We start from the raw sequence: 24,096 nt of genomic DNA, 5'->3' as shown, positions 1-24,096 counted from the left end.
TGGACCACCAAAATCAACAGAAACCACCAAGGAGAAGGATGTTTGAAACTTAAAATAGACAGACAAATGTATAATATAAATATCAAAACAAAAAGTAACACACAACATAAATAAAACGTTTAAAAAACATCACAACTCCCAATCATTGGCAACCCCTAAATCTTGCATCATTTTGTCCTTAATTTTCGGCCTGGGATCTTCCTTGATGTCAGTTTGAACTGCTCCAGCTTTACCAAGCAAATACTCAAATTCTACAACACATTTCTAGTTAACCCATGCAATCCAAAAGAAAAATAAAGAAAATACCATCTTGAGTTAAATTAGGTCCACGAAACTCTAAGGGACCTACAATCTGCTTTCTTAACTCCCCTTCAAAATACACAAAAATTGTGGGTAAATTCCTGTCAGGGTAGTTGGGTATGCAAGTTGTTGAAATAGATTTTAAGAATTTTACAGTGGGGAATTTGGGAGCCAAGTTGCGCATGTGTTCATTAATAAGGGCACACAAAGGTATGCTGTAATTTTTAGGAAATTAAATTGACTTTTTTTTTATTTAGGGCTACATACCCTTGCTTATACAGGTGCAGAACCACCCAAATATCTTTTCCAGCCTTGTTCACTTCACCCACATAATCCTGTGCTGAAATCTCACCCACATAACCAAATTTGGACCTGTCCGCCAGCGCTTTAATTTCGGCTATACGTTTTTGTCGGTACTCCAACAGTACTGCTTCATCTTCAGAGTCTTCTAGTTCATCAAGCTCGTCCAAGTCCAGGTCTTCTAATTGTTTTCCTGCTGCATGGGGTGTGTAGAAATTATATCAGATGTTCAGTTCAAGGTTTGGGAGACCTACCCTGAGTTTTCTTCTCGATGGTTTCTTCCAGCATAGACACGATTTGATCCTCCGATATTTCCTTTTCTTTTTTTGGGGGAATAATACCCTTGGACCTTAAAATGTCGTTCCATTCCGTATCTTCGTTGGGGTTTTGCATTTTGGTTGATTGGCACACACTTTTCTCACCTGGGGAAAGGGAGACTAGGGAAGTAGTACCAAAAAAGGATTTGTTTTGGGTTTGGGTTGGGTAAATGTAGAAATGAGGTTAATGACGATCATGAGATAAAAAGAGGTTAGGGTTGTGGAATTTAGGATGTCACATGACATTATCATTGCAGCCAATCAAATGTTGGTACAGTGACGTCACAGAGGCAGATATGTTTTTATTATGGCATTTTTTTACGAATTTTGGTAAAACGATAAACTTAATTGTCGAAGAGTAGTACTGAATTCTAGGTTTAGGAAACAAATTTCTTTGTTAACGTATCAAAATTAACCTTTATGTAACTTAGAACTCACTGAGTTGTAGTTACAGAGTTGAACTCACAGAGGGCGTTGTAGTACGGCGTTCTTTCAGTTTCGCCATCCTCCATGATGGACGCCGTTTTTAATTTTCGTCCCGCCTAAAATACTGGTAATTTGGTCAAGTTTCTTGTGTTGTACCAGAAAATCTCAGTTTTGTGCATGGTATATGGACAGAAGAATGTCCAAGTCGCCCATTCCGTTCAAAAAGCCGGCACTAGCGTAAGTACATTTTAGTAGTGTTTTGACAGTTATTTTAGCCCGAGAGTATTTGGGTGTTTTTTCCGTGCATTTGTGTTGTTCAATGGAACTAAAAAATTACCAAGTTTGAAAATAATCTATTTTTATTTTTTATTAAGTTGAGAATACGTTTTTGACTATAATTCAGTCCTCACTCCTCAGATACTCAGATGGCGCTGACTCTCATTCACTGTCATACCAATGAATTGAAGTTGGTCGTGGATCGGTCATGTACTTTTTATTACTTAATTTCCATGGGAAAGTTAGAATTTTTGGTAGCGTTAATTCTGGAGTTAAAAACTGTATTTTTGAGGACATCAAAGACAATTGTTTGCATACAAAAATATAATTTTATTGCCTTATTTTGTAATACTGGAAATATTTCCACTTAGCACTATAATTCGTAATTCTATAGGAAGACCGATAATAATTTACCTAAACGTAAAACAACCGTTCGGCTTTCACTCCGCAAAGCATGGTTTTATTATTAAAACATACCACTCCTCATCGGTCCAATAAATTATTTTTCACTAAAATTGTAAGATTTATGAAAGAAATAAATGTCCAGTATGCATTATTATAAAAACACGTATAGGAAACGTAAAAATAAAAATATACATGGGAAGACCGAAAAATCAGTCACATAATCGAACACTCGCAACAAGTCATGGTAACGTACAGACACTTCACTATACAATTGTCTTCGTCCTGCTCATCTTGTTGTTTCTTCTCCTTTGGAACCCACACACCATCCAGTTTGTCGATGTTGCCATTCTTTTTGAATTTATCCTCTTTACGGTCTTTTTTGTCTTTACCTATAATTAACCAGACAATCCAAGACAAACCAAACTTCAGGACACTCACCACCATAGCTCCCGTCATCATCTTTGTTAGCCCTTCTTCGATTGTCGTCTTCCTCTGTTTCTTCAGGACTCTCGCTGTTATTCAACGTGGGGGAGCCCAAATCCTTATCGTTGTCGTCCTTATCCTTGCCTCCCGGTTCCACCAACACCGAAGCTTGTACTTCGCCTCTTCCTGAAACGCGGCAAACGTGGCCCCAAAACATTTTAACGTGTGACAAAGAGTCTTACCGGCTTTTTCTTCAGGACGAACACTGGGGATAGCGGTTTCTTTGCTTGTGGTAGCCACCGGATCAGAACTGGTCAACGGTTTTGATTCGAGCAACTGGGGTCGACCCTCTGTATTGGTACTGGAGAAATCGAAAGCTTCTGCCGTTCGATTGTTATGGGTCGGGCTGTCACCGGACATGATGGACCTTTTGGTGAATGAATTCATTGTTAAAATGTGTGATTTGTGGCATATTTTCACATTATCTTCAATTTGTTTAAGTTTAATAAAAGCAATCAAATAAGTAGTCATCCTTTGTCAGTCTAAATTGTACTTAGGCCCATGATGAGTAAAGTTAATCTAAAGTTGTGATTCCATGAGTACAACAAAACACAGCAAGTCACACTATTTGAGTCGTATGATGGCAACGTTGCATCCATCTGACCATCTTAGAGAAACAAAAGGTGGTTCAGCTACGCAAAAAACGGAAGCTGTGGATGGTATGCAACGTTGCCGCACATGTCCCGTTGGAATTATTTGTTTGGTTAATACAGTGGTTTAACAACGGAATTAATTACCATATTCTTTGCCTCTGGAATTTGGTTTAGGTCATTTTCAACAATAGAAATTACAGTGTTTTAGTAAAGAGGCAATTTTCGGTGGTAACAAGGCAATATTTTGGATTGGAACAAAGTGGAGTTTTATGACAGCCTTACCGGTCGATATAATCAAAATCATATCCATCCATTTTGGCAGAAGAACAGCACAATAAACTAGAAAACCCACTCAGAATTTCATTAACATTCAGCCTGCAGCTTCCATGTTAAGCAGCTGCCTTTTTCACACTAAACAAAGGAAAAAGGGCATTGATATTTTCGTCACCCCCGATACGGATCTAGCAGCCCCGCCAGTTTAATTTTAGAACTTCCTGTATTGTTTGGAAAATCGCCCATACACTGCGATGATGGGCACACTATAGAAAGCGTAGAAAAAAATGCGGACAGACAGGTCGATCGTACCACGTAGAGAAACTGAATGTCACGACGGTACATTCCCAGAGAGCACATGGTATATAGCGGCTATTTTTAGTCTTCTGGGTACCATTGGTACCGGGCCGTTTTTCTTGGTTGGTACCCAAGAAGCGTGAGGTTATTACGGTTCAATTTCTGGATGATTTATGAAGGTTATTCTAGGGCTTAATACTAGGAAGAGTAATCCTATAGGGTGTCTAAAAAACTCTTCTAGATTTTTAAATCATGTCAATTCATACAGTAGAAAATAGGAATTTTGTATACTTAAACTTACGTGATTTTTCTAAATTGTAATACCATACAAAAAAGTGCAAAATCCAGCCACTTAGCTACCAAACACATGTTCCCACAGAAATTCACATTTCAGATCAATAATAATAATAATTATATTCCAAAAAATATACTTGATGGAGCACCACAAATGACATGCAAAGGTCAACTGATTTTAATTTAATACTTAACAGATGTAATTTGAGTATAGTACGTAACAGGAGCAGTGCAATTATTATCGTTTAACAATGAATGGATCTATTCAGTTGATAAAAAAACGCACCAGAGTCAAAACGAGTTGGAAAGAAATAAACAACCTACCAGATATTGTCAGCGAAATTCAAGTAGGGAAACTTTTTCAGGGTGAGGAAGCTGTAGAATCTGCAATGGTCAGCGGGGTCGATGGGCTGCCACGACATATTATATTCCCCCTTGGTTTGGCTTGTTAAATTTTTGCGATTTCTGCCAAAAAGTTTGACTGTGACAAGGGTCAAAAACAAGGCTCAAAACGTGTATAGGTAAAGGGAGTTTTACAAGGATTCATTTCAGAGAGTGGTTCAATTTAGTTCACTTAAAACAAGCTCAAGATTGATTGTGGGATACACACATCATTTAACAAAATCAAAACATATGAAATTTGGCTCACCATTTGGAAATAATCATTTTTTTCAATTTTTTTAAATTATCTGGACAAAATGACAGTATTTGGAAAACTATGTAAAATAAGAGGAAATGTCCAGACAGACTACTGAATTGTCCTACAATCAATTTGAACCACCATGTATACTAGAATAACAGTCAGAGTACCTACTAGAGTTCAATTGGTACTATTTAAAATTCTCCCACAGAATCCCTCTGCTTAAATTGATTACAGTAGATGAGGAAATTTGCGGTAAATTTAAGTTTAGGACATACCTTTCGCGGTAGAATACGAGAGAGAAAATCATCGGAAAGCACTTAAATGTCACTATATGAATAATATACTAATAATGTGTGTTTTACCTGTGCGATACTAGAATACTGGCACAATGTCCGAAATTGGTCACGCTCCTGTTGAAATCGAAGTTACTAAACCAACAAAAATCTGTTCAAACAAAAACAGAAGAGACCGAACCAATGCAGTGGTTAGATTCGCGAATTTTTCCTGAAACTGTTTAAGGAAAAAACATGGGTGTCAAGGGCTCGTCGTATTCTACGCATTTTTCGATTATTTTTAATACGGATCGACGATTTTGGCGTTAAATCGGCGTCACGCACGTCTGATTCAAAAAGGTGAAATCGACGTCTGGCAGACCCCTCAAACAAACCGATAAAGACGTACTTACATCTTAAAGTGGCATACTTTGGAATCCATTAACAAACTAACAGCGCACATGATTGCCCCAAGGCTTACACTATGCAATTGTCTTCGATGAAAACGACCTCAAGACGAACCCGACACATCTTGTTATTTTGTTAAATATGTGTCAGCAGATTAAAACCAGTTAATTTTGTTGCTTTATCATTTTGTTAGGGTCAACACCCCCCAAGACAACTCACCTTTCAGGTGACCACTCATCCCTATGGCTGATGTAGTATTTATTCTTCTTGTGCTTGTGCTTCTGGCCTTGTGGTTTGGGGAAGAAGAACAGCTTCACTCCTCTCTTCTGTCTGGTTTTCTTATCTTTGTCTGACATTTTCGCACTTTGTAATGTCAATTAGTACTGAATACTGAAATCAAGATTTTACGTCGTTAAAAAAGCATCTTCGACATGGTCGTGAGGTAGTTAAGGCAACGACTGCGCTGATATAGAAATTTTGATTTTTAAGCACTAATTTTGTTGCTTGACTGGTTGTAAATTTATATTTCCTCATAATTATTATTGTTTTTAACTGGAAAGTGCAAAGGTTGTGTTGTACTATACCGGCTGGTAGTATTGCACGTTAGATAAAGCATTTATTACCAGCAGATAATTAGTCGATAACTGATTTCGAATGACAATAAAGCAGTATAGGTACAAAGAATTTAGTTTGATAATAATTATTCTTTCATGTATAGGGTGGCTCAAGCACACCATTTTTGTGGTTTGTTATGCAAATCTAGGTAATTTAGATTATCCAGCCTGTGGCTTATCTAATGAATATTTATTTGTCTCTGGTTGATGATGCATCATGGCGGAAAACTGACAGTGCTGTATTGACATTGACGTTGTAAATTCCCAAAAAAAGCACACGGCACAAAACTATGGGTAATACTGCTATTTCTTTAGTTAAGGTAATAACTGAATACTAAAATTTCCTAACAGTAAACTCAGTATACATACTGGTGCGTTTCATTTGGTAGTTCCCCTGTTTTGCTCTTACCAGGTTAAGCTTGTTCTATTTCCTTGGGTTTCTTCGTTATTTAGACCTCAAAGTAAAGAGTTTTACCCTGTTGTTTTGTAAGGACACACAAAGCACACGTGTATAGAAAAGCCGATAAAATTCAATATATGCATCATAATATGCATCTGACACATTTTCGAATTTGGACAATTACGTGACAGTGAAATTATTCTGACGTTTGACAGTTTATACATTTTCAGGTGTGCGTGGTTGCATAACCATCAGGAAAACTAAAGATTAATGTGTTAATGGGTCTTTTTTACTACTTTTTACAGAAAATTCAAAATGACACGCTATTTTGTCTGTCGTTTCGTAAAACTACGTGAAATTTCCTTTAAAATGAGGTACAAGTCAATATTTTGACAGAAAATACAAAATGGCGGCCTGGAAAGCCATTTTGCCTGTCATTTCTTGAAACTACGTGAAATTTCCTTTAAAATGAGGTGTAAGTCAATATTTTGACAGAAAATTCAAAATGGCGGCCTGGAACCGTCAAAAAATACAACTTTTTTATTTGTCAAGTTACAGTTGACGTCTCGGTGTCATTTTATGTTAAAATTTCCCGGAAAAAACGCTGGTGCAGTCGGTTTTTTGATATCTCAAAAACTAACAGAGTTAGACCTAAAAATTGACATTTTAACCATTTCTTTGCCAGGAACTTGGCCGGATTAAGATATACATGAAATTTGACTAAAAAATATTTACAATACAATATGTGATATTATGGTAAAGGAAATTTGACGCCCTCTAGCGGCCAAACGGTGTTATCAATCGACTCATGTGGGGATATTTTTGAAAACCTTGAAATCTGCCCTATCTTTTGTTTTCTATGACATTTTGACGTATCTTGTCAAGTAAGGGAGTAATTTAGGGTCAAAGCGACGTGTGTCAAAAAATATGCTATTTTTACAAAAAGTGCAATTTTGGCAATTTTTTATTTTGCTCCAAGAGGGTTCCAATGCATGGGGGGGTATTAGGCAAGGACGGTAAACAAACAGTAACAGTAAAGGATTGCTTAATCCCAAAGCGCAGTAGTTAGTATTTTTTTTGATGAGGACTATAAAGTTTGACGACATTTTTTGAGCCATAATCTAGTTCTGTTAAAAAGAAATTTGATTTTATGCAATTCTCAAATGTGGGTATTCGAAAAAGAGAGTGCTTGTGATATGCAAGTTTATTATAAACCTGTTATGTAAAAAAATTAATTTTATACAGGTAATGTATGGAAATTCAAAATTACCCACACCTGTATTATAACGTAACACACTCTACTTGTTCAGTTTACTTCATTATAGTCACCAATGTATCACTAAGTTCTTCTAATACAGACAGTCTTTGAACTTACTTTTTGAACCGCCGTGTAACTATACAGCACCCAAAATTTGCATTACCAATCGTATACGCGCATTCCGACACATTTTTAATCTCATCTACCCACAACATTATACTTACGAATAAATAATTCACATCTGTTTTGTAGTAACTACGTCATGCACCCAATCACAAGTTAATACGCACGTTAAGTTAAAAAGTCAACCTAACAAGTGGCTGCAGTGATCGGCCACCGATATCTGTGCCAATAGCAATAATTAAATCCCATAAAAGGATCTTAACTTGTATATTGAGAGAGCGGAGAATTCTGGTTTGGTGGTCGCGGTCTTGCGTATCTACTCAAGAAAAAAAGAAAGGCAAACGCATTTGTTGGTTAAATCACGTTCCTGGTAGTGGTGGAACAAAAGTCACGAATTAAAAGAACAATCATGTATAATTTAACAAAAGTAAACTTACAAAAGGGCATCAGAAGACATAAAACTAAGAATCACCATAACCGTTAAGTTGCACTGTGTATTAATAATTAATTCATACTAGTTTCTTAAAGTTATTACTCAATATCAGGCTCTTGATCGAGTAAATTAGGCTTTTAAAAAATCTCATTTCAGTCATTCCACACTATTTAATGACTAGACCACATAAAACTACCTTTTTGTTTACTTTTCAAAAAAATTTATAAAAACTCCTAAACCCAGTAATATCACGCATTCGCCCGACCTATAGGAAACGGGTGCGCTTCCGTATTGATGACAAACCGGTCCAAATCCAACAATTTAGGATCATCGCTCAACAACAAGTACAAATACTTTAAAGTTTCGCTGAGGAAAAACGACTCCATCATGTCTTTAGGCCGGACGTTTGCCGTGTTTTTCACGTTACCAATCGACGTGTACCCGTTTACCACTTTGGTGTAGTTCTCAAAACCTTGGAAAATCTGCCAGCCCCAATCTTGGTAGGTAGTGTTGCCAGTCAGCTGATACATATACCACAAACTCTCCAGGAATTCCGGTCTGAGTAGATTGTGCGCGTCGTTGGATTTCACGTACATATCGTTCGAGTTTTCACCCTAAAATTTCAAACTTGTATTGCCCTGAACAGAATGGTTGCAATATTCCTAACCTGAATGTTGAAATATGTAATTTCCGGCGCTAAAAAGGTGGGTTGTTGTGCGTATGTCTGGTAACAGGTGGTCAGCAATTCTTCAGCTAGTTTCATGTGAGAACTTGGAAGTCCGTTGTGAGTGCCTTTAAAAAGAAATAAACTATTATTCCCAACAAAATTCCAAAATCCAAAAATTACTTACCTAAGGCTAGTGTTCCTGATAGATAACAAGTCAAATGATCCATTTTTGGCTTAAACTCTCTAGCACCCCCCAACAGTTCCCCAATAAACAGAAAACCATTTGGAACTGTTTTTTTGGCCAAGTGCTTCTCCACCCCTTCCATACTCTCTACATAGTCGTTTTTAAGGCTACAACACCCAACAATGACCCTAATAATTGTAGATTGCAAATTGTCAACTTACTACTCCAATGTTTTTTCAGTCTGAATCCACTGCTTTAGCAAATATTCATAGTAGCTATCACCACGGGCTCCTAAGGTTATAGTAGAATAAGTCCTGAACTGTCCAGTATTGGCATTAATAAAAATAGGAACTAAACCGTCGGTTTTCTCTAGTCTATGGACTAATTGAGAAACTTTTGTCACCACATTCTGTGAATAGTACACAAGTTAGACCCTGCATATTTATTCTAAGCAAACCCCACCTCATACTTAGGGTTGTCAGTCAACCAGCTTAAATATCGAAATTCCAGCTGAATAGTGGTCACCTCAGATGTGCTACTGTCTGGAGACCATCGCGGTGCGTGCGCTTTTCGCGTGAACAAGTTTATATCTGAGAAAGGTATTCCAGACTCACTTTCAAAGCATGGCAAAAGCCTATCAGCAAGATCAGTCTAAAATGACAGCCTAACTTTTCAAGCAGCCAATTACAACTGCCTATATAAATACCCACAGCCTTTCTTAAGTACATTTCATCCTTGGTAAAGTGATAAATGCTTAGCAGTCCACCTAGAACGCGTATGGTGACCTCAAACAAGTTTATGTCTCTATTAACATCAAAATTTAAGTGTTTCTCAACCCAGTTTCTTGCTTCTGTATACTCTACAGTGATAATTTATCATAAGTAATAAAGGCAGAAAACAAAATAATCAATTACAACCATCCATAAGACCCATTATGTACATTGTATCCAGGGAATCCACTATAGAAAGCCCCAATCCAAACCAATCATGGTAACCTTCTGAGATTGGTTTTAAGTGGTCATGGCCCCATGCATACTCTTTGTACCCCTTCCAGGCATGTTGGAAGGCCTTCACTATAGCCTTCTGGCGAGGTGTGGTTGGTTCTATCATTTTATACACTTTACAACTGATTAATCCAGATAAAAAACTTACCAGGAAATGTGATTACACTCTTGGGTGGTTCTGCCACCTGTTCAGTGTCCCCTTTATTATTAATCTCTACTGGCATCTCTTGTGGTTCATCTATCACATTTTTCATTTGGTTGTTGTCACCCTTTTTACTCTCAACAATCTCATTTGGTTGTGCTTCTTCAATAACTACTTTAGGTGTTCTAGGTTTATTGCTTTGTAATGTAATTTTTTCCTTGTTAGTCTCCTCTCTGTCAACTAGTATTACAGTTTCTTTGGGCCCCACTGATACTTTGTAAAATAGAGTGATAAAGAAGATGAGTACTACCATGCAGCATACACTTTTTTGGCATTTTGATAAACGGTTCCAGCGCTATAAACGGATGTTGAGTAAAATTTAAATTACCTGTAAAGGACTTAAAGAAGGTTGGTTACCCGTTTCAGTTTAAGAGAGTTCTTTTTTTCTTTATCCTCTGGAACAGTGACCAAAGTGTAATCACGAAAGCTGGACAGGCCAGGCATTGTGACGAGTCTGTTTACGTTAACATTATCACTAATTCTGGGAGTATTATTGTTAAGTTTAGAATTAGAAAGTTATATTGTTAACTTGTGCACATAGCAAACCCAAAAATGACTCAAAACTACTCAAAACTTGAAGGAGGAAGCCTGTCACAACTCACAATCGTTCATCCTAACAGTCTGACGTTTATTATAAAAACAACTGATCGTTGATACTTTGACAGGGACAGGTTATGTTTTAGTTTGTTTGATTTGCCACATTGCCAAAGCGTGTAAAACATCCTTTCTTTCAAGCACGACCCTTTTATTTTTTTTTAAGGGCAGCCCAGGTTAAACCAATACTCATTAATCAATTATTATTATTTATTATATTTTATAATAAAAAAACAAATTAATAGTTAGTAGGCTTGAGACTGCAGCCCGGTGGCAAGTTAGGACACTCAGGAGACAAATTTTGAAAAAAACATGTTGGCTTCAACAGTCTTATTTGAGCTCGCCATCTTGCAGCAATTGAACAGCCACTATTAAGTAGGTTGCAATTGATGATATGACCTGAAAAGAATTAAAAATTACTTAAATGAGTAAAATTTGAATAACAAATTGGAAGCACAGTCTGGCAATGCCGCCTGTAGACTAGAAAGACGCTTCTTTTGCGTCACCGAACAGTTGATCATGTGAACTGCCCTTTAGTAGTTGCATGGACATCACATGATCCACTCCAAGTAAAGTCACGTGACTTGTTCCAGCTGGTAATTCAGAACGCAGACGCATATTTATAATTTGAGTAAAAAGTTTGGTTAGGATTCCTGTCAAAAGTTGTCCCATAAAAAAAACATACACAGAAAATATACACCCTTATTATAATGTTTTAATAATTGACCTAGAATATGTTATCGTTAAACTTAGGTGTCCAAGAATGACGAGAAGAAAGAAAAAGTGGAAAACTCCTTAACTTTGTTACAAGATGCGAGCCGTCCATATTTTCCTGTTCCACACTCTGGTGTACTTACACTTTTACCACTCCTACGCCCAGGATCCCTCAGACAATGACGTGGATGAGTCCGAGGGCTTCCTAGAGTCGCCGCTCTGTTGCAATTTGACCGTCGAACAAGTAGAGGTGGACTACACCTCCAAAGTGGTTGAAAATGAGTACATAGTCATGTTTAATGGTTACTACAAAAACCAGGCTAGAGCTAACTACATCCAGACAGCCTTGAACGGTACCGGTATAAAAAAATGGAGCATCCTGGAACGGGAGAACCCGGCCAGTGATTTTCCCAGTGACTTTGATGTGATAGTATTAGAGGATACAGACAATTTTGAGGGTTTAAACGCCCTGAATGATCATCCTGCTATCAAAAGGGTGACCGCCCAACGTATGGTTTCGCGCACTCTTAAGTTTCTAAATCCTAATAATGCAGCTAATGCCAAAGGACAGGCTAGACATCACAACTCAAGAAAACTTCTCAGAGCTGTTCCTAAACAAATCACTTCTGTATTGCAAGCTGGGGCTTTATGGAAAATGGGAATCACTGGAAAAGGTAAGGATTTAATGTATTGACTTGGAAAGGTCATTATGACTGATTACTAATGGGAAGTAAAAGTCCACAACAACAAACATTCCCTCTATTTACCTATTGATTTTTTTTTAAATAAACATTTCAGGAATAAAAGTGGCAATTTTTGATACTGGCCTCTCAAAAAACCATCCTCACTTTAAAAAAATTAAAGAAAGAACCAACTGGACAAATGAAAAAACCTATGATGATGGCCTGGGACATGGAACTTTTGTGGCTGGCGTTATAGCTTCATATAAAGAATGTCTGGGGTTTGCTCCTGACTCTGAACTCCACATTTTTAGAGTATTTACCAACAATCAGGTAGTTTGATTTCAGGCACAATATGAAAAGTTGGTGCAAACTTTATTAATTTAAGGTGTCCTACACATCTTGGTTTCTGGATGCCTTTAACTATGCAATTTTAAAGAAAATCAATGTTCTTAATCTTAGTATAGGTGGTCCAGACTTTAAGGACCATCCATTTGTTGATAAAGTCTGGGAGTTAACTGCCAATAAGGTACCTAAACTCTAGCACTACCGTTTTCAGTTTGTTAATGTTTTATTGCTGTTGCCAGGTTATAATGGTATCTGCGATCGGCAATGACGGTCCGCTTTATGGGACATTAAATAACCCAGCAGACCAGATGGATGTAATTGGAGTGGGAGGGATTAATTTTGAAGATCAAATTGCCAAGTTTTCTTCTAGAGGAATGACCACTTGGGAGTTGCCTCAAGGTTTTCATTGCTTGTACTGTTTGGTTTGGAGATGTAGTTATGTTTTGTATTGTTAGGTTATGGCAGAGTGAAACCTGATATAGTGACGTACGGATCGGCAGTAAAGGGGTCACACATTAAAGGGGGATGTAGGACTTTGTCAGGAACTAGTGTGGCTTCACCGGTAGTTGCAGGTATCATTTTTCTAAAGTGTTACAAAGGATTTTCTTTACAAGTTTGGTATATTTTAAGGAGCTATAACGTTATTAGCTAGTGGAGTGTTGCATAGGGGTGAAGATATCATAAACCCTGCTAGTATGAAGCAAGCTCTAATGGCTTCTGCCAGGCGACTTACAGGTGCAAACATGTTTGAGCAAGGACATGGCAAACTTGACTTATTAAAAGCGCATCACATTCTGAACAGTTATAAACCCCAAGTAATAAGTTTGTCATTTAACCCAACCTATATTAATTTATGACAAGTAAATTTTCAGGCTAGTTTAAGTCCTAGTTATGTAGACTTAAGTGAATGCCCTTACATGTGGCCTTACTGTACTCAACCTTTATATTATGGGAGCATCCCTTTAATTGTTAATGTTACCATTCTAAATGGAATGGGGGTAACTGGAAAAATCGTCAGTAAACCTACTTGGCATCCTTATACGCCTCAGCAAGGCCATTTGCTGGAGGTTTCCATTTCATACTCTGAGTTATTGTGGCCTTGGTCGGGTTGGTTGGCGGTTAGTATGTCTGTTGCTTTAGAGGGCGCCACGTATGAAGGGTTTGCGCAAGGTCACGTTACTGTGACTGTGGAGTCACCTCCTGATAATGGTGAAGTGGAACCTCGAACTTCCACAGTAGAGCTACCCATAAGGTTTTATTTTAGTGTAGTGACCACTATAGCTTTACTATTATGGTGTTTGTAGGGCGAAAATAATTCCTACCCCACCTAGACATAAAAGGATTCTATGGGATCAGTACCACAATCTCAGATACCCTCCAGGGTACTTTCCTAGAGATAATTTGAAAGTAAAAAATGATCCTCTGGACTGGAATGGAGATCATATTCACACTAACTTTAAGGATATGTATCAAAACCTTAGGAATGCTGGGTAAATGATCAACATTATAGGGACTACTTTGAACTGAATCTGTGTCTAATAGTTACTACATCGAAGTTTTGGGAGCGCCTTTCAATTGTTTTGACGCCTCTCAGTACGGCACACTCCTGATTGTTGACCCGGAAGAAGAATACTTTCCGGAGGAAATTGTTAAACTGAAACGTGACGTCGAGGCCGGTCTTTCTGTTATAATATTTGCGGACTGGTACAACGTTACCGTAATGAAAAAAGTTAAGTTCTACGATGAAAACACGCGGCAGTGGTGGATGCCCGACACCGGGGGTGCTAATCTGCCCGCCCTCAATGAACTGTTAGCGTCTTGGGGCATCCAGCTGGGTGATCGCACTTTTGGAGGAGATTTTAAATGGAACGACCATCGGATGTTCTATGCTTCAGGAACCAGTATCAGGGATTTCCCAGAGGATGGAATTGTGCTCGATGCCGACTTAGAAGACCAAGGAGCAGAGGTATATTAAATTTGAAAGTTAAATCATTTGTTGAAATCAAACTTGCTGGTATCAGATTTTAGGAGAACCAGACCCAAACAAGTACAAAGTTCCCATATTGGGATTGCTCCAAACCAGTACAGGAGTCCGTGGAGGTCGCGTTATCGTCTACGGCGACTCAAACTGCATCGATACTAGTCACTTGGAGGCCAGCTGCTATTGGTTGTTGGAAGCCATGCTGGAATACACTTCCACGTCACATTTACCTTCAGTTTTTAAGGTACCATAATCCCCCCCTGAAGTATAAACAGAAATAAGATTTTTTCGTCAAAGGACAATCAGATGGAAAACTGGCGCAGTTCGGACTCTGACCTGCCGGAACGAATGGACGGAAACCGGTTGTACAGATTTTCAAAAGTGTTGGAAGGTCACTTGGGAGATGTTCGTACGAGGGCGCTGCCGCAGTGTCCTCATTTGGTTTGGGCGAAACCAGCCCCTTTAAACCAATCAGCCCCCGGCAATTTGTACCAGTCTCAGAAGTTGTTATCCCTGATCGAGGACTCCAACTTGTCGGCTGATAACCTCAACGAGAACATGATAAAAGGTGGGTCGAACAAGATGCGAAAGTGTCAAAAAGTGAACGTTTTTGATCGCAGATTAACTTCGCGTTGCAGACGCTTCTGGGATGGAAAACGGCGGGGAATTTATCGAATGGAGTTGGAGGAACCGTCCGGTGGACGTTCCCGTCAAAAGTGAGAGTTACGACGTGTCCATGACTATTCTGGTGGTGCTGTCTTTGGTACTCGGTTACTTTTGCGTACGGTGCTACCGGAGAAAACCGAAAAAAACGGAAAATGTGCCGCAAACTATTAAGTATAATCCAGTGCAAGAAAATTTCAGTTTGAAACTTTGACACAGGTAAGGTCTTTGCAATTTTTTAGCTTGCAACAGTTAACCCGCTCGAATCTGTCAGACACGTTGATAAAGTGTTATTTAAATATGAGCCGTACTGCCTTTTTTAATTACGTCTAGTTAAGTGAAATGTAAATAGAGAGTCGATCAACTTCACCCCAAACGTTTTATTTGCTTACCTCAGTAGTTTGCGCCTTATCCAACACGAAATAGCCTCCAGCGTTTACATGGATCGGGTGTGCGGTTAATTGTAGCAACCACAATTGAATCTGTAAACAGAAAAAAAGAGATCTTTTACAGAACGGGAAATACATTAAATTCTTAAACATTCATCTGTATCTCAGAAATTAAGTTCCAACGGCATACGCCCTACAACGTTGGTGGAAATTTAAGTTGACCTTACCTCCTCTTTGCTTTTCTCCGATAAGGCCGAAGTTGGTATACCTTGAAATAGTCTAGTTACTTTGACTCCCTGCAAAAATATTATATTACTTAATATCATACAACCATTTGTGTAAATTATTATTATCTTATGTTGACGGTTCACTTACACGTTTCGTCACAATCGTACCAAGAGCCGCGGTGACAAAAAAATACAAACAATCCACGCATACCAGAGTAATCAAGTTAAAATCCCTGGTGGCGCACCAATAAACAGAAATATTAACCACCACCGCCACAATAAGAAAAAGCGAATTGACAGCCATCAAATTACCATAGCACTGACTCAAGCAATACGTAGCCTCAGATAGGAGATTGTGTAGAAGTCTTAGCTTACCGAGGTTCTCTCCCATGTCACTGTCGAATTTACACTTATCTTGAAAGAAACTGACGCAATACCTTTTGGCTATAATGGTCCGATTAATCTGGTGAAACCCCGACGATATTTTGGTGGCAATGTAAATAAAGTAAGTGGGAGGCAAAAAGTGCCAAACACTACACACCCCAAAGAAAAACGAGTACCAACCCTTCCTCTCATCGGCGATACTAATCTGCTGGATCATGTCCGAGCTCTCCTTCAAATACACACCGGCTAAGGACACAGTGAGGACAGTAGGAAGCACTATTCCACATAATATATAAAACATTTTAGAGTGCTTTGGACGAATTACCACTACGTCCCTTTGTCTATCAAACGCATCCAGGAGTTTAATCAATCGAGGAATGTGTTTAGCTTGGTGGTGTAAACTGAACCCGAATGAAAACAGTGAACGTATCAGCATGCTCAAAAACAGAGTGTGTATAAGCTTGGTAAAGTGACTGTTACCTGTGGAGAATTGAAAGTTGATAAATTGGACTAAAAAGAGCAACACGTAAATGACTATGGCGTATAGAGTGGCGGTACTCCAAGCTTTGTAGTAAATACTTGAAGGGTCCTTGCTTAAGACACTTTGTATTGGAAGGTGTCCGGACATTTTGCCGATAATAGCCAACCATCTAAAAGTTTCGTAGAAACGCATTCTGTAGGATGTGAAACACAGACTGATTGTTGGTTTGTTAGGAAAGTGCTAGTTTGAAATGATTTTGGGGGCTGATAAGCGGTGACATGAGTCGTTAATTACAGATAACTAATTAAGGTTTGTTTACTTGTACCGTGCAAGTTATTCTAAATCATGACAATGTATACTCACTCGTCTCTTAATGCGTTCGCCCAAACTAGCAATTGTGGTTCCAAAAAAATGATTAACAACTGTCAAAATAATCAAGTACACACTATGGGTCGAGTCGTGTATGAAACAGCTTAAATTCCCCACTATAGCCACCACATTAAACAGCTTCTCAATAGCCAAAAAAGTTCCAAAACATTTACCCAATTCCACCGTAGCTTCTGCCAGCATGCTATGCAAAAACCTCAACTCGGTTATGTTTTCAGCAAACTCCTCCATACCCATCGAGTCGGTATTTTCGAATAAATTGTCGTATTTTTTATGCATAGTGGCTGCAAGCAGGGCGTCATTAATGCAACGAAACCCCTTGCAAATCGCTGAAGAGAAGTAGATAAAATAGAACATTGGGGCTATATACCAGCTGCCTAGAAGTCCAATCAGGAAGGTCATTAGCAATTTAGGCCCGTGCAAATCCAAGTCCGGCGATATTTCATTCAGAGCCACTATAGTCCCGTAAGAGTGGAGACTAATTAAAATAAAGTAACCGACAGAAGTGCACACCACCCTTAAGAAGAACTTCTGCCAGTGGGATTGTTGCACTTGCCTGCGCTTTTTCCAACGATCCTCGAATACGTGCAGTAGTTGTATTAATCGAGGCATCCTCTTGGCGTGGGTGAATAAGTTAAGAGTGAACGACACATTAGAGCGGATTACCATGCAGATGGTTAGAGAGACCAGGAAAGTTTTGGATAAAGATCCAGTTTTAATGTGGGGGACGCAATTGATCATCACAAAAGACACCAGGCTGTACTGGATAGCGAAGGAATACGCGAAAGTTAAGCTGAATCTTGTATGACGGAGCTTAAAAGGGTCCGAACTGAGGACGTTCTCTATAGGAAAACTGCACATAACTTTGCCTAAAAGGGCCAAAGGCCGAAAGTAGTAGTAGAAACCTTTAGGCTCACACATCGCGCGTTTTTTTCAGAATAAGTTTCCAATTTAGTTGGGAGTTTTATGTTTATCTCTAGTTAATGGACAATTCTTGTATATTTGCATTACACATTGTACTCCAGATGGTCCAATATGATTCATTTGGTTGTTTACAAAGCACTTGTGGTGGAACAGATATGATTTCTGTCATTATAGAGTTGGAGTGAATTAGGGAAGAGAGTAAAACTGCAAAGTTATAGTTTCAAAAATTACTAATTTAACTCAATAAAATAGATTAAATAAATATATTATGACACTACGTGTATGTACTTACATTTAACTGCCGATAAATGTAAAAAGCATTTACAATATAAGATTCCTTTTCCACTTAAAAATTACTCAGATTTTTGGAATACAATAATCATTATCACTTTGTTCTCACTCTTCTTTTTTGTCTGCCTGATCCACCTGCAAACCATTAATTACAATAAACTTTTCCAACTATAGGCAGACACTTGAACCTCTCTAGGATTATTGAGGAGCTGCTCACTCAATCTTTGACTCATCACGCGATATTGCAACTTGACTTTCTCATGCAATTTAATAGGAATCACCATAATAGTGGTGAGAGTATTACCCAGGAACAAAACAAAGAACATTGCGCATAATACTGGAACCTGCAAAAGAAAGTCTTTAAGTCTCAGGCAAGTCAAACAAAGTGATCAGCTTACATGCCAAGTGGCGCTGGCATAAAAACTGAGCCTATACAGAGTGTAGGCGTTGTATAAAGTGAACAAATAGCCTGTAAACAAAAAGGGGTACAAGAAACTTAACCCGCGCCACATCCAAGAATGGAAACCCTCAATAGTTATATCCATGTTGTGTCTTTCCCCTAAAGCTTTGAGCCTATAAAGAGCGCCTCGTTGATATCTAAATTGCAGGTATTGTACAAAACCTAGAAATCAAGGTTAGAATTCCCCTAATAAAATCCATACTTAAGAACATACTTAAATAAATATTAAACAAAACAAATTGGTTTCTGAATGCCAGCCACGTCTCATTATCGGGCCAAATAAGCAGAATACCAGCCGCACCGGTCGAGAAAAAGTGGTGGAACCTCCACCATCCCTTGATTCGAGACCCGTTTAGTTTGAGAATACTTTCCCGTATTGTTAAGGTGCAGTAGTACCACACCAGTAAAAATATGTAGCTGAGTTCCAAAGCGCGAAATCTCACGCAGTAATTGAGGATCGCCATCACAAACCCAATTCCGCTTAATATCAGTTTGAATTTCTCATATTCATCTTTATACTTGAACCTTAAAAATACTTTAATGTTTCTTTCTAGGGTACTAACTATTAGATTAAAGTCTGGTGAGTTTTATTACCTTATAGGCTTAGAAAACAATTTACTATTGAATAATTTGATGATGTATTTAATTGGACAATTTTAAACATTTTTATATTTTTTTGTACTTTTTACTAAATATCATGACATAATGCCACTAAAACTAATTAAACCCAATTCCAGCTCTAAAAACTTTACTTTATACACTTACTTATCTTCCTTGCTGAGTATAGAAACATTCACATTACCCAGTATGATCTTCAAGTACAACCCATTCTCTTTTGGTAAAGTTTGTTCAACTTCATACAGTTGTGCTTTGCGTTTGAGAATATTACTTTGCAATTCTTTAACCTCTTTTTCATTTTCCTGAGTTTTAGCTAATCTACAAGCCCGACCACATTCATTAATTTGAAACTTACTAAAAGGTTTAAGTTAACTTACTTGGCTAATTTCTTGGATATGATTCCTATTCGATATCGTTGATGCCGTATATGCTCCTGACATTTCTTTTGGTGGCTGCTTAGTTCCTCCAAGTGCTTTAAATACGTCCGGTTTGCTACCTACAAAGAGGAGAATGCTGTGTAACCGGAAATATTCTTTTTGGGGACAACTAACCTCCAACTCTTTGAAATCGGCATTCAGCTCGTCCCATTCATCGAAAACCTCAGACATATTCCCTTCAGAATATGTTTTTTAGTTCGATTTATCGGTTTACGACTGGACTGATCAATGAAATGCGTTTTAAACATGAAAATTATTGAATAATTGAGGGGAGACTTAAAACGAAAACATTACTTTGCTTTTAGGTGCTGTATGGGGGACAACCACACGCGACCTAAATCTCATCCGACTCAAAATGGCTGCCGGAGTGTGACGTCAGTCGCTACAGAAGGAAACTGTAAATTGATCTGTTTGTCGACAATATTGCAGCAAAAAAAAACTGTAAACTATTACAGTTTTCTTCTATTATTATTCCACTCTAACTTGATAATGATTGGAAGTTCATTCACTCGTTCATTCATAATCTGATTCGAAAATAATGAATGGAGGTGAAGCTCATTGATAGAATGGGGCTTGCAAGTATGCAATAATATTTGAACCTATTTCGCCTTGGTTTTGTCACAGTCACAGACTTTTGGCAATGTATGTGGAATATGTGTAATGTGAAATATGCATGTGCTGTGCATTTGGTGTGATTAGTGCGTTAATTAAATAATAACAGAATACTTCCAATTGTGGTTTGGCTCATTCTAACTCATAGAATTTCATTTCTTCATCCATGAGAGTTGAAAACATATTGTAGAAAATTCTCCAGAGACATTATAGTCTTTCTTACCAACCTACACCAGATCAATGTAATAATTTCAACTTGATTTTTCTCTTTATATTCAAGTATTTGCCCTTGATTTATATGGCTTTATTTTCATTACTCATATATATTTCATAAAATCATTATATTAGACTATAAAGGCTTTCACGGCCGGTCAAAACTGAAATATGAAAGTTATCCGGGCTTATAAGCCGCCAATGGACCACGGGTTATAAGCAAGCCCGGATAACTTTCATATTTCAATCATTATATTTTTTATCTGATTCTCTCATTTGAGAATGTCTGTAAAAAAGTGGTTTCCAATTATTATGTTATTTATTATTTAGTATGCATTATTGACAAAGACAAAATTATATATTATAAGTAGGTATTTATAAGGTCATGGATTTATAAAACTACTGACAAAACAATAATTTTTAAAATAAACTTTTTTTATTATTCCTATTTCTTACCCTATAAAGTAAACAGGAAAGTTCAACCATTCATTAATTTTTATTCTAGTGGTTTTAAAAATCAGCTTAAATTTTTTGTATCCTATGTATAATATTATAATGTAATATAGTTTTATTAACATTTGCAAGCAGGTGATAAATTATTAGTGCAGAATATACATACGTATATACCTATAATAATAATAGGTAACTTGTTAAACACAGACTAACATCACTATTACAAAACCAGTCTTACAGTTTATCATTTTAGCTAGTGGGGATAAATCTACAAAATGTCCTAAGAAAGTAAGTCGCACCATAACCTCAAATCAGTATCCCTTCAATAGATAAATTTGTTTTGCAGCTCATTCCAGCTAGTTTTTCAAGCAAACGTGGTTTCTAGTTGTTGATACAAACCATCAATCATCTTCAGGCCTGGAAGTAAAACTTGAACACATTTGAAGTGTTGATAAGTGAAAAATCATGGAACACAGACCATAGTTGAACCAAGTTGAATTAGCACATAAAACCACCTCCTATATTGTTCTTTTTTTTTTCAGTAGAGTGACATGTTTTCATAAATGGGTAGATATCACTGTTCAAACTTTGTTGGACTTGCCACATCCACAACCTACATCAGAATTTGGACTTTCTAAACAGGTGAATTAGGTAGGTACTTTTAGTATCATAAGTAAACTATAATAACTATTCAAATAGATTTGTAGGAGAATCACAGTTACAGTAGTGGACAAAACCTGTCAGAACATTGAAAATTGGGTTGGTTAATCTCGTGGAATCATCACTTTCAAAGTTATCTGGTTTAGTGACTTTTGTGTTGTGTTTTCTTTTGTTCATGTGTTTAAGTTCAACCACAGGTTCCACACAACATAACTGTTTTGTTTGTTGTACCTATGTTGTATGTAAATAAAAGGGATTTTTTGGAATCACTGATCAGATTATTTTTCCTAGATTTACAAGTTAAGGTATCTTAGATGTCTTAAACATATGATGTGATGATGTCTCTTGAACAAGTATTACAATAAATCTTCCTATAACAGGAATAAAAATGGGGCCCTAAGTAAGAGTGGGACCCTAAGCAGACAGCTTACATTCATTAGTGAATGATTTTAGCCAAACTTGAAGATGGCTTAATCACTTAGTGTTATGAGTCACTAGGTGCTGTTAGCTGTTATGCTAAGTTAGGATTTTATCTCTGAGCTTTCTAGAACTTTTTTCCACTGTTTGTTTTTTGCCATCTGTTCAAAGCTCTTCCCCAAACTGGATGTAGGGACTCTGCAAGTTGAAGTGTGAATCAATAATAACATAATAACAAACTTTCAGTGTAAAAATCGTTTTTATTTGCAATAATTGGTTGTGGGGAAAAGTGGGTACAACTAAAAGTTAAGCACATTTTGTCCTTTCTTAATCAAACCACAGACCACTAGTTGACTAGTCCATTATTGTTTACAAACCTGAGAAAATAGAAGGAGTGCAAGACAGCTGGATTTAATAATAGTTTATGTTTTATATCTACCCATTTTTGAAGACTCCTCATTGTACTGAAAAAAATCCATGTGGGAGGTGATTTTTTTTTATCCACTTTGACTATGGTCTGTGTTCCATGATTTTTCACTTATATACACTTCAAATGTGTTCAAGTTTTACCTGCGGGCCTGAAGATGATTCATTGGTGGTTTTTATCAACAACTAGAAACCACGTTTGTTTGAAAAACGTAACCATTCAACCTGGAATGAGCTGCAAAACAAATTTACCTATTGAAGGGATACTGATTTGAGGTTATGGTGCAACTTACTTACGACATTTTGTAGATTTATTCCCACTAGCTTCTAATAAAGTATCTTTATCGGCTTTCCGTTTCATTTTCTTTGCTTTATGTATGTAATAGTTAAAATGTATGTAAAAATTAACTCGATTAACAAGTTTGGCAAAGAGATAAAATGACATTTCTTTGTTATGATTGTAAAATGTTGGCAGCGCGGAAATTTGTTTACGGGCCATAGTTACCGTGCGGCGGGACATTCAAATTTTCGGATTTTTAGAGGCGTTTTGCGACTAAAGGACTAAACCCACAGTACTGAAAAAATTACAGGTTGATAGCCGAAGTGGCACTGTACAACTTTTATTAAGGAAGTCTTATAATTAAATGAACCGTACAGGCGCAAAAAAATCAAAACCGTTTTCCCACGTTAATCTCCTAATAATATACAACATACATATCAATAAAAAATTAACTTATTGTTTTATTTAACTTCTATCTAGGTTAGGTTAGGTTAGGTTAGTTTAGTTTAGGTTAGGTTAGGTTAGCTTAGGTTAGGTTAGGTTAGGTTAGGTTAGGTTAGGTTAGGTTAGGTTAGGTTAGGTTTTAAAATCGATGATATTACGAAATAACTATAAATTGGCATGTCTATAAATATAATACATTTTTCTACTTTATACTTGAATTAAAAATGCATGATTATTTATTGTTTGTTGTTTGTAATAAAATTTTGTAAGAATTATGATCAAAAAGTTTTTTTTTGCTCTTAAGTGATTCCCTCTCATAACAAAAAAGGTAGGTACTTTATTCTGTAAACAATTGTGGGTATAAAACTACTTAGTAAATACAGGGTGTCCCGCGAGGTAAGGGACAAAATTTTACTATGAGTTCTTTAGGTAAATTCGAGTCGAAAATTAGTTTTAATAGTGTTATTGTGCCAAAAACTACAATAATGCCGGAAAATAATTTTATTTAAGAAAAAAAATTTTATATTACTGTGAAAATAACTGTTTACAATAATTGCTCAAAGTGTCCACCTTCACATTGTAAGCATAGTCTAGCTCTTTTAATGATGTGGCTGATAGCTTTCCCAATAACACAGGATAATACTTAAATAAATAAAATTAAATTTAAAAAAATCATATCTTGGTAAGGAAGCATTGGCGGACCCATGTTCATAGGACATTTTCGACTAGAATTTACCTAAAGAACTCGTAGTAAAATTTTGTCCCTTACCTCGCGGAACACCCTCTGTATATATCACATGAACACCCTCACTACCTTTTTCAGCAAGCAAAATTACTTGTG

The 24,096-nt window shown here is 37.2% G+C and overlaps 6 protein-coding genes and 4 long non-coding RNA genes across 22 annotated transcripts; 4 read left to right on the top strand and 6 right to left on the bottom strand.

Moving 5' to 3' along the window:
- Positions 1-55: 55 nt before the first annotated feature.
- Positions 56-1,141, bottom strand: viaf (viral IAP-associated factor). 2 transcript variants are annotated; one of them, XM_081983260.1, is made up of 4 exons: positions 855-1,141; positions 568-793; positions 307-515; positions 56-251 (listed from the first exon to the last, which is right to left on the bottom strand). In XM_081983260.1, exons 1-4 carry the CDS (start codon positions 991-993, stop codon positions 130-132), a joined length of 696 nt encoding a protein of 231 aa, XP_081839386.1. In that variant the 5' UTR covers positions 994-1,141; the 3' UTR covers positions 56-129. The 2 variants fall into 2 exon arrangements, with proteins under 2 accessions (XP_081839386.1, XP_081839385.1); XM_081983259.1 differs by having other exon boundaries at positions 568-796; positions 855-1,136.
- A 54-nt stretch (positions 1,142-1,195) lies between these two features.
- Positions 1,196-2,142, top strand: LOC145731491 (uncharacterized). Its single transcript, XR_014178816.1, has 2 exons — positions 1,196-1,580; positions 1,761-2,142. It is a non-coding gene; the product is annotated as an uncharacterized LOC145731491 (long non-coding RNA).
- Positions 1,926-7,931, bottom strand: LOC145731460 (uncharacterized). 8 transcript variants are annotated; one of them, XM_081983264.1, is made up of 5 exons: positions 7,784-7,931; positions 5,507-5,677; positions 2,690-2,874; positions 2,463-2,633; positions 1,926-2,413 (listed from the first exon to the last, which is right to left on the bottom strand). In XM_081983264.1, the coding sequence occupies exons 2-5, from the start codon at positions 5,641-5,643 to the stop codon at positions 2,238-2,240; spliced, it is 669 nt and encodes a 222-aa protein (XP_081839390.1). In that variant the 5' UTR covers positions 5,644-5,677; positions 7,784-7,931; the 3' UTR covers positions 1,926-2,237. The 8 variants fall into 8 exon arrangements, with proteins under 8 accessions (XP_081839390.1, XP_081839391.1, XP_081839388.1 ...); XM_081983265.1 differs by lacking the exon at positions 7,784-7,931 and adding an exon at positions 6,311-6,467 and having other exon boundaries at positions 1,926-2,407; XM_081983262.1 differs by lacking the exon at positions 7,784-7,931 and adding an exon at positions 6,311-6,465.
- On the top strand, positions 2,813-3,032 carry LOC145731493 (uncharacterized). Its single transcript, XR_014178818.1, has 2 exons — positions 2,813-2,941; positions 2,975-3,032. It is a non-coding gene; the product is annotated as an uncharacterized LOC145731493 (long non-coding RNA).
- A 146-nt stretch (positions 7,932-8,077) lies between the features above and the next one.
- On the bottom strand, positions 8,078-10,817 carry alpha-Man-Ib (alpha-Mannosidase class I b). Its single transcript, XM_081983181.1, has 9 exons — positions 10,530-10,817; positions 10,119-10,467; positions 9,884-10,069; positions 9,677-9,825; positions 9,429-9,617; positions 9,188-9,375; positions 8,967-9,133; positions 8,783-8,907; positions 8,078-8,729 (listed from the first exon to the last, which is right to left on the bottom strand). The coding sequence occupies exons 1-9, from the start codon at positions 10,614-10,616 to the stop codon at positions 8,364-8,366; spliced, it is 1,806 nt and encodes a 601-aa protein (XP_081839307.1). The 5' UTR covers positions 10,617-10,817; the 3' UTR covers positions 8,078-8,363.
- Positions 10,818-10,962: 145 nt separating this feature from the next.
- On the bottom strand, positions 10,963-18,040 carry LOC145731432 (uncharacterized). 2 transcript variants are annotated; one of them, XM_081983231.1, is made up of 4 exons: positions 16,997-18,040; positions 15,769-15,837; positions 15,545-15,634; positions 10,963-11,165 (listed from the first exon to the last, which is right to left on the bottom strand). In XM_081983231.1, the coding sequence occupies exons 1-4, from the start codon at positions 17,939-17,941 to the stop codon at positions 11,097-11,099; spliced, it is 1,173 nt and encodes a 390-aa protein (XP_081839357.1). In that variant the 5' UTR covers positions 17,942-18,040; the 3' UTR covers positions 10,963-11,096. The 2 variants fall into 2 exon arrangements, with proteins under 2 accessions (XP_081839357.1, XP_081839358.1); XM_081983232.1 differs by lacking the exon at positions 16,997-18,040 and adding an exon at positions 15,917-16,919.
- Positions 11,402-15,521, top strand: S1P (membrane-bound transcription factor site-1 protease). 2 transcript variants are annotated; one of them, XM_081983153.1, is made up of 12 exons: positions 11,402-12,154; positions 12,279-12,493; positions 12,549-12,689; positions 12,748-12,907; positions 12,964-13,080; positions 13,139-13,323; positions 13,381-13,760; positions 13,813-13,998; positions 14,051-14,474; positions 14,530-14,733; positions 14,787-15,057; positions 15,110-15,271. In XM_081983153.1, exons 1-12 carry the CDS (start codon positions 11,578-11,580, stop codon positions 15,112-15,114), a joined length of 2,865 nt encoding a protein of 954 aa, XP_081839279.1. In that variant the 5' UTR covers positions 11,402-11,577; the 3' UTR covers positions 15,115-15,271. The 2 variants fall into 2 exon arrangements, with proteins under 2 accessions (XP_081839279.1, XP_081839278.1); XM_081983152.1 differs by having other exon boundaries at positions 11,403-12,154; positions 15,128-15,521.
- Positions 18,041-18,156: 116 nt separating the features above from the next.
- LOC145731437 (transmembrane protein 120 homolog) lies at positions 18,157-20,249 on the bottom strand. Its single transcript, XM_081983238.1, has 7 exons — positions 19,865-20,249; positions 19,691-19,809; positions 19,461-19,631; positions 18,910-19,220; positions 18,634-18,857; positions 18,424-18,579; positions 18,157-18,370 (listed from the first exon to the last, which is right to left on the bottom strand). Exons 1-7 carry the CDS (start codon positions 19,919-19,921, stop codon positions 18,341-18,343), a joined length of 1,068 nt encoding a protein of 355 aa, XP_081839364.1. The 5' UTR covers positions 19,922-20,249; the 3' UTR covers positions 18,157-18,340.
- Positions 20,250-20,398: 149 nt separating this feature from the next.
- On the top strand, positions 20,399-21,954 carry LOC145731485 (uncharacterized). 2 transcript variants are annotated; one of them, XR_014178810.1, is made up of 3 exons: positions 20,729-21,316; positions 21,375-21,679; positions 21,728-21,954. It is a non-coding gene; the product is annotated as an uncharacterized LOC145731485 (long non-coding RNA). The 2 variants fall into 2 exon arrangements; XR_014178809.1 differs by having other exon boundaries at positions 20,399-21,679.
- Positions 21,955-22,345: 391 nt separating this feature from the next.
- LOC145731487 (uncharacterized) lies at positions 22,346-23,062 on the bottom strand. Of its 2 annotated transcripts, none has more exons than XR_014178811.1 (3): positions 22,825-23,062; positions 22,545-22,766; positions 22,346-22,482 (listed from the first exon to the last, which is right to left on the bottom strand). It is a non-coding gene; the product is annotated as an uncharacterized LOC145731487 (long non-coding RNA). The 2 variants fall into 2 exon arrangements; XR_014178812.1 differs by having other exon boundaries at positions 22,829-23,061.
- Positions 23,063-24,096: the final 1,034 nt, after the last annotated feature.

The sequence above is a fragment of the Ips typographus genome, linkage group LG7 (assembly GCF_016097725.1).
Source record: "Ips typographus isolate SLU linkage group LG7, UJ_Ityp_2.0, whole genome shotgun sequence".
NCBI lineage: Eukaryota > Metazoa > Arthropoda > Insecta > Coleoptera > Curculionidae > Ips > Ips typographus.
The sequence above is the reverse complement of the archived record's forward strand: the minus strand, read 5'-3'. Positions and strand labels throughout refer to the sequence as shown.

Excerpts from the sequence above, each read along its gene's own strand:
- LOC145731432 (XM_081983231.1), bottom strand. The coding sequence starts at position 17,941 with ATGTGTGAGCCTAAAGGTTTCTACTACTACTTTCGGCCTTTGGCCCTT. Across the intron at positions 15,838-16,996 it reads GCGAACGCATTAAGAGACGA|GGAGTCAAAGTAACTAGACT; the intron begins GTGAGTATACAT and ends ATATTTTTGCAG. Across the intron at positions 15,635-15,768 it reads CGGAGAAAAGCAAAGAGGAG|ATTCAATTGTGGTTGCTACA; the intron begins GTAAGGTCAACT and ends TTCTGTTTACAG.
- LOC145731437 (XM_081983238.1), bottom strand. The coding sequence starts at position 19,921 with ATGTCTGAGGTTTTCGATGAATGGGACGAGCTGAATGCCGATTTCAAA. Across the intron at positions 19,221-19,460 it reads ATACTCAGCAAGGAAGATAA|GTTCAAGTATAAAGATGAAT; the intron begins GTAAGTGTATAA and ends AGTATTTTTAAG. Across the intron at positions 18,371-18,423 it reads TCCTCAATAATCCTAGAGAG|GTGGATCAGGCAGACAAAAA; the intron begins GTTCAAGTGTCT and ends AATGGTTTGCAG.
- LOC145731460 (XM_081983264.1), bottom strand. The coding sequence starts at position 5,643 with ATGTCAGACAAAGATAAGAAAACCAGACAGAAGAGAGGAGTGAAGCTG. Across the intron at positions 2,875-5,506 it reads GATGAGTGGTCACCTGAAAG|GTCCATCATGTCCGGTGACA; the intron begins GTGAGTTGTCTT and ends ATTCACCAAAAG. Across the intron at positions 2,634-2,689 it reads TCGTCCTGAAGAAAAAGCCG|GAAGAGGCGAAGTACAAGCT; the intron begins GTAAGACTCTTT and ends GCCGCGTTTCAG.
- S1P (XM_081983152.1), top strand. The coding sequence starts at position 11,578 with ATGCGAGCCGTCCATATTTTCCTGTTCCACACTCTGGTGTACTTACAC. Across the intron at positions 12,155-12,278 it reads AATGGGAATCACTGGAAAAG|GAATAAAAGTGGCAATTTTT; the intron begins GTAAGGATTTAA and ends TAAACATTTCAG. Across the intron at positions 13,081-13,138 it reads GGCTTCACCGGTAGTTGCAG|GAGCTATAACGTTATTAGCT; the intron begins GTATCATTTTTC and ends GTATATTTTAAG.
- alpha-Man-Ib (XM_081983181.1), bottom strand. The coding sequence starts at position 10,616 with ATGCCTGGCCTGTCCAGCTTTCGTGATTACACTTTGGTCACTGTTCCA. Across the intron at positions 9,134-9,187 it reads ACTGAAAAAACATTGGAGTA|CCTTAAAAACGACTATGTAG; the intron begins GTAAGTTGACAA and ends TGGGTGTTGTAG. Across the intron at positions 8,908-8,966 it reads ATCAGGAACACTAGCCTTAG|GCACTCACAACGGACTTCCA; the intron begins GTAAGTAATTTT and ends TTCTTTTTAAAG.
- viaf (XM_081983259.1), bottom strand. The coding sequence starts at position 993 with ATGCAAAACCCCAACGAAGATACGGAATGGAACGACATTTTAAGGTCC. Across the intron at positions 516-567 it reads CTGCACCTGTATAAGCAAGG|CATACCTTTGTGTGCCCTTA; the intron begins GTATGTAGCCCT and ends TAAAAATTACAG. Across the intron at positions 252-306 it reads ACCTAATTTAACTCAAGATG|AATTTGAGTATTTGCTTGGT; the intron begins GTATTTTCTTTA and ends AATGTGTTGTAG.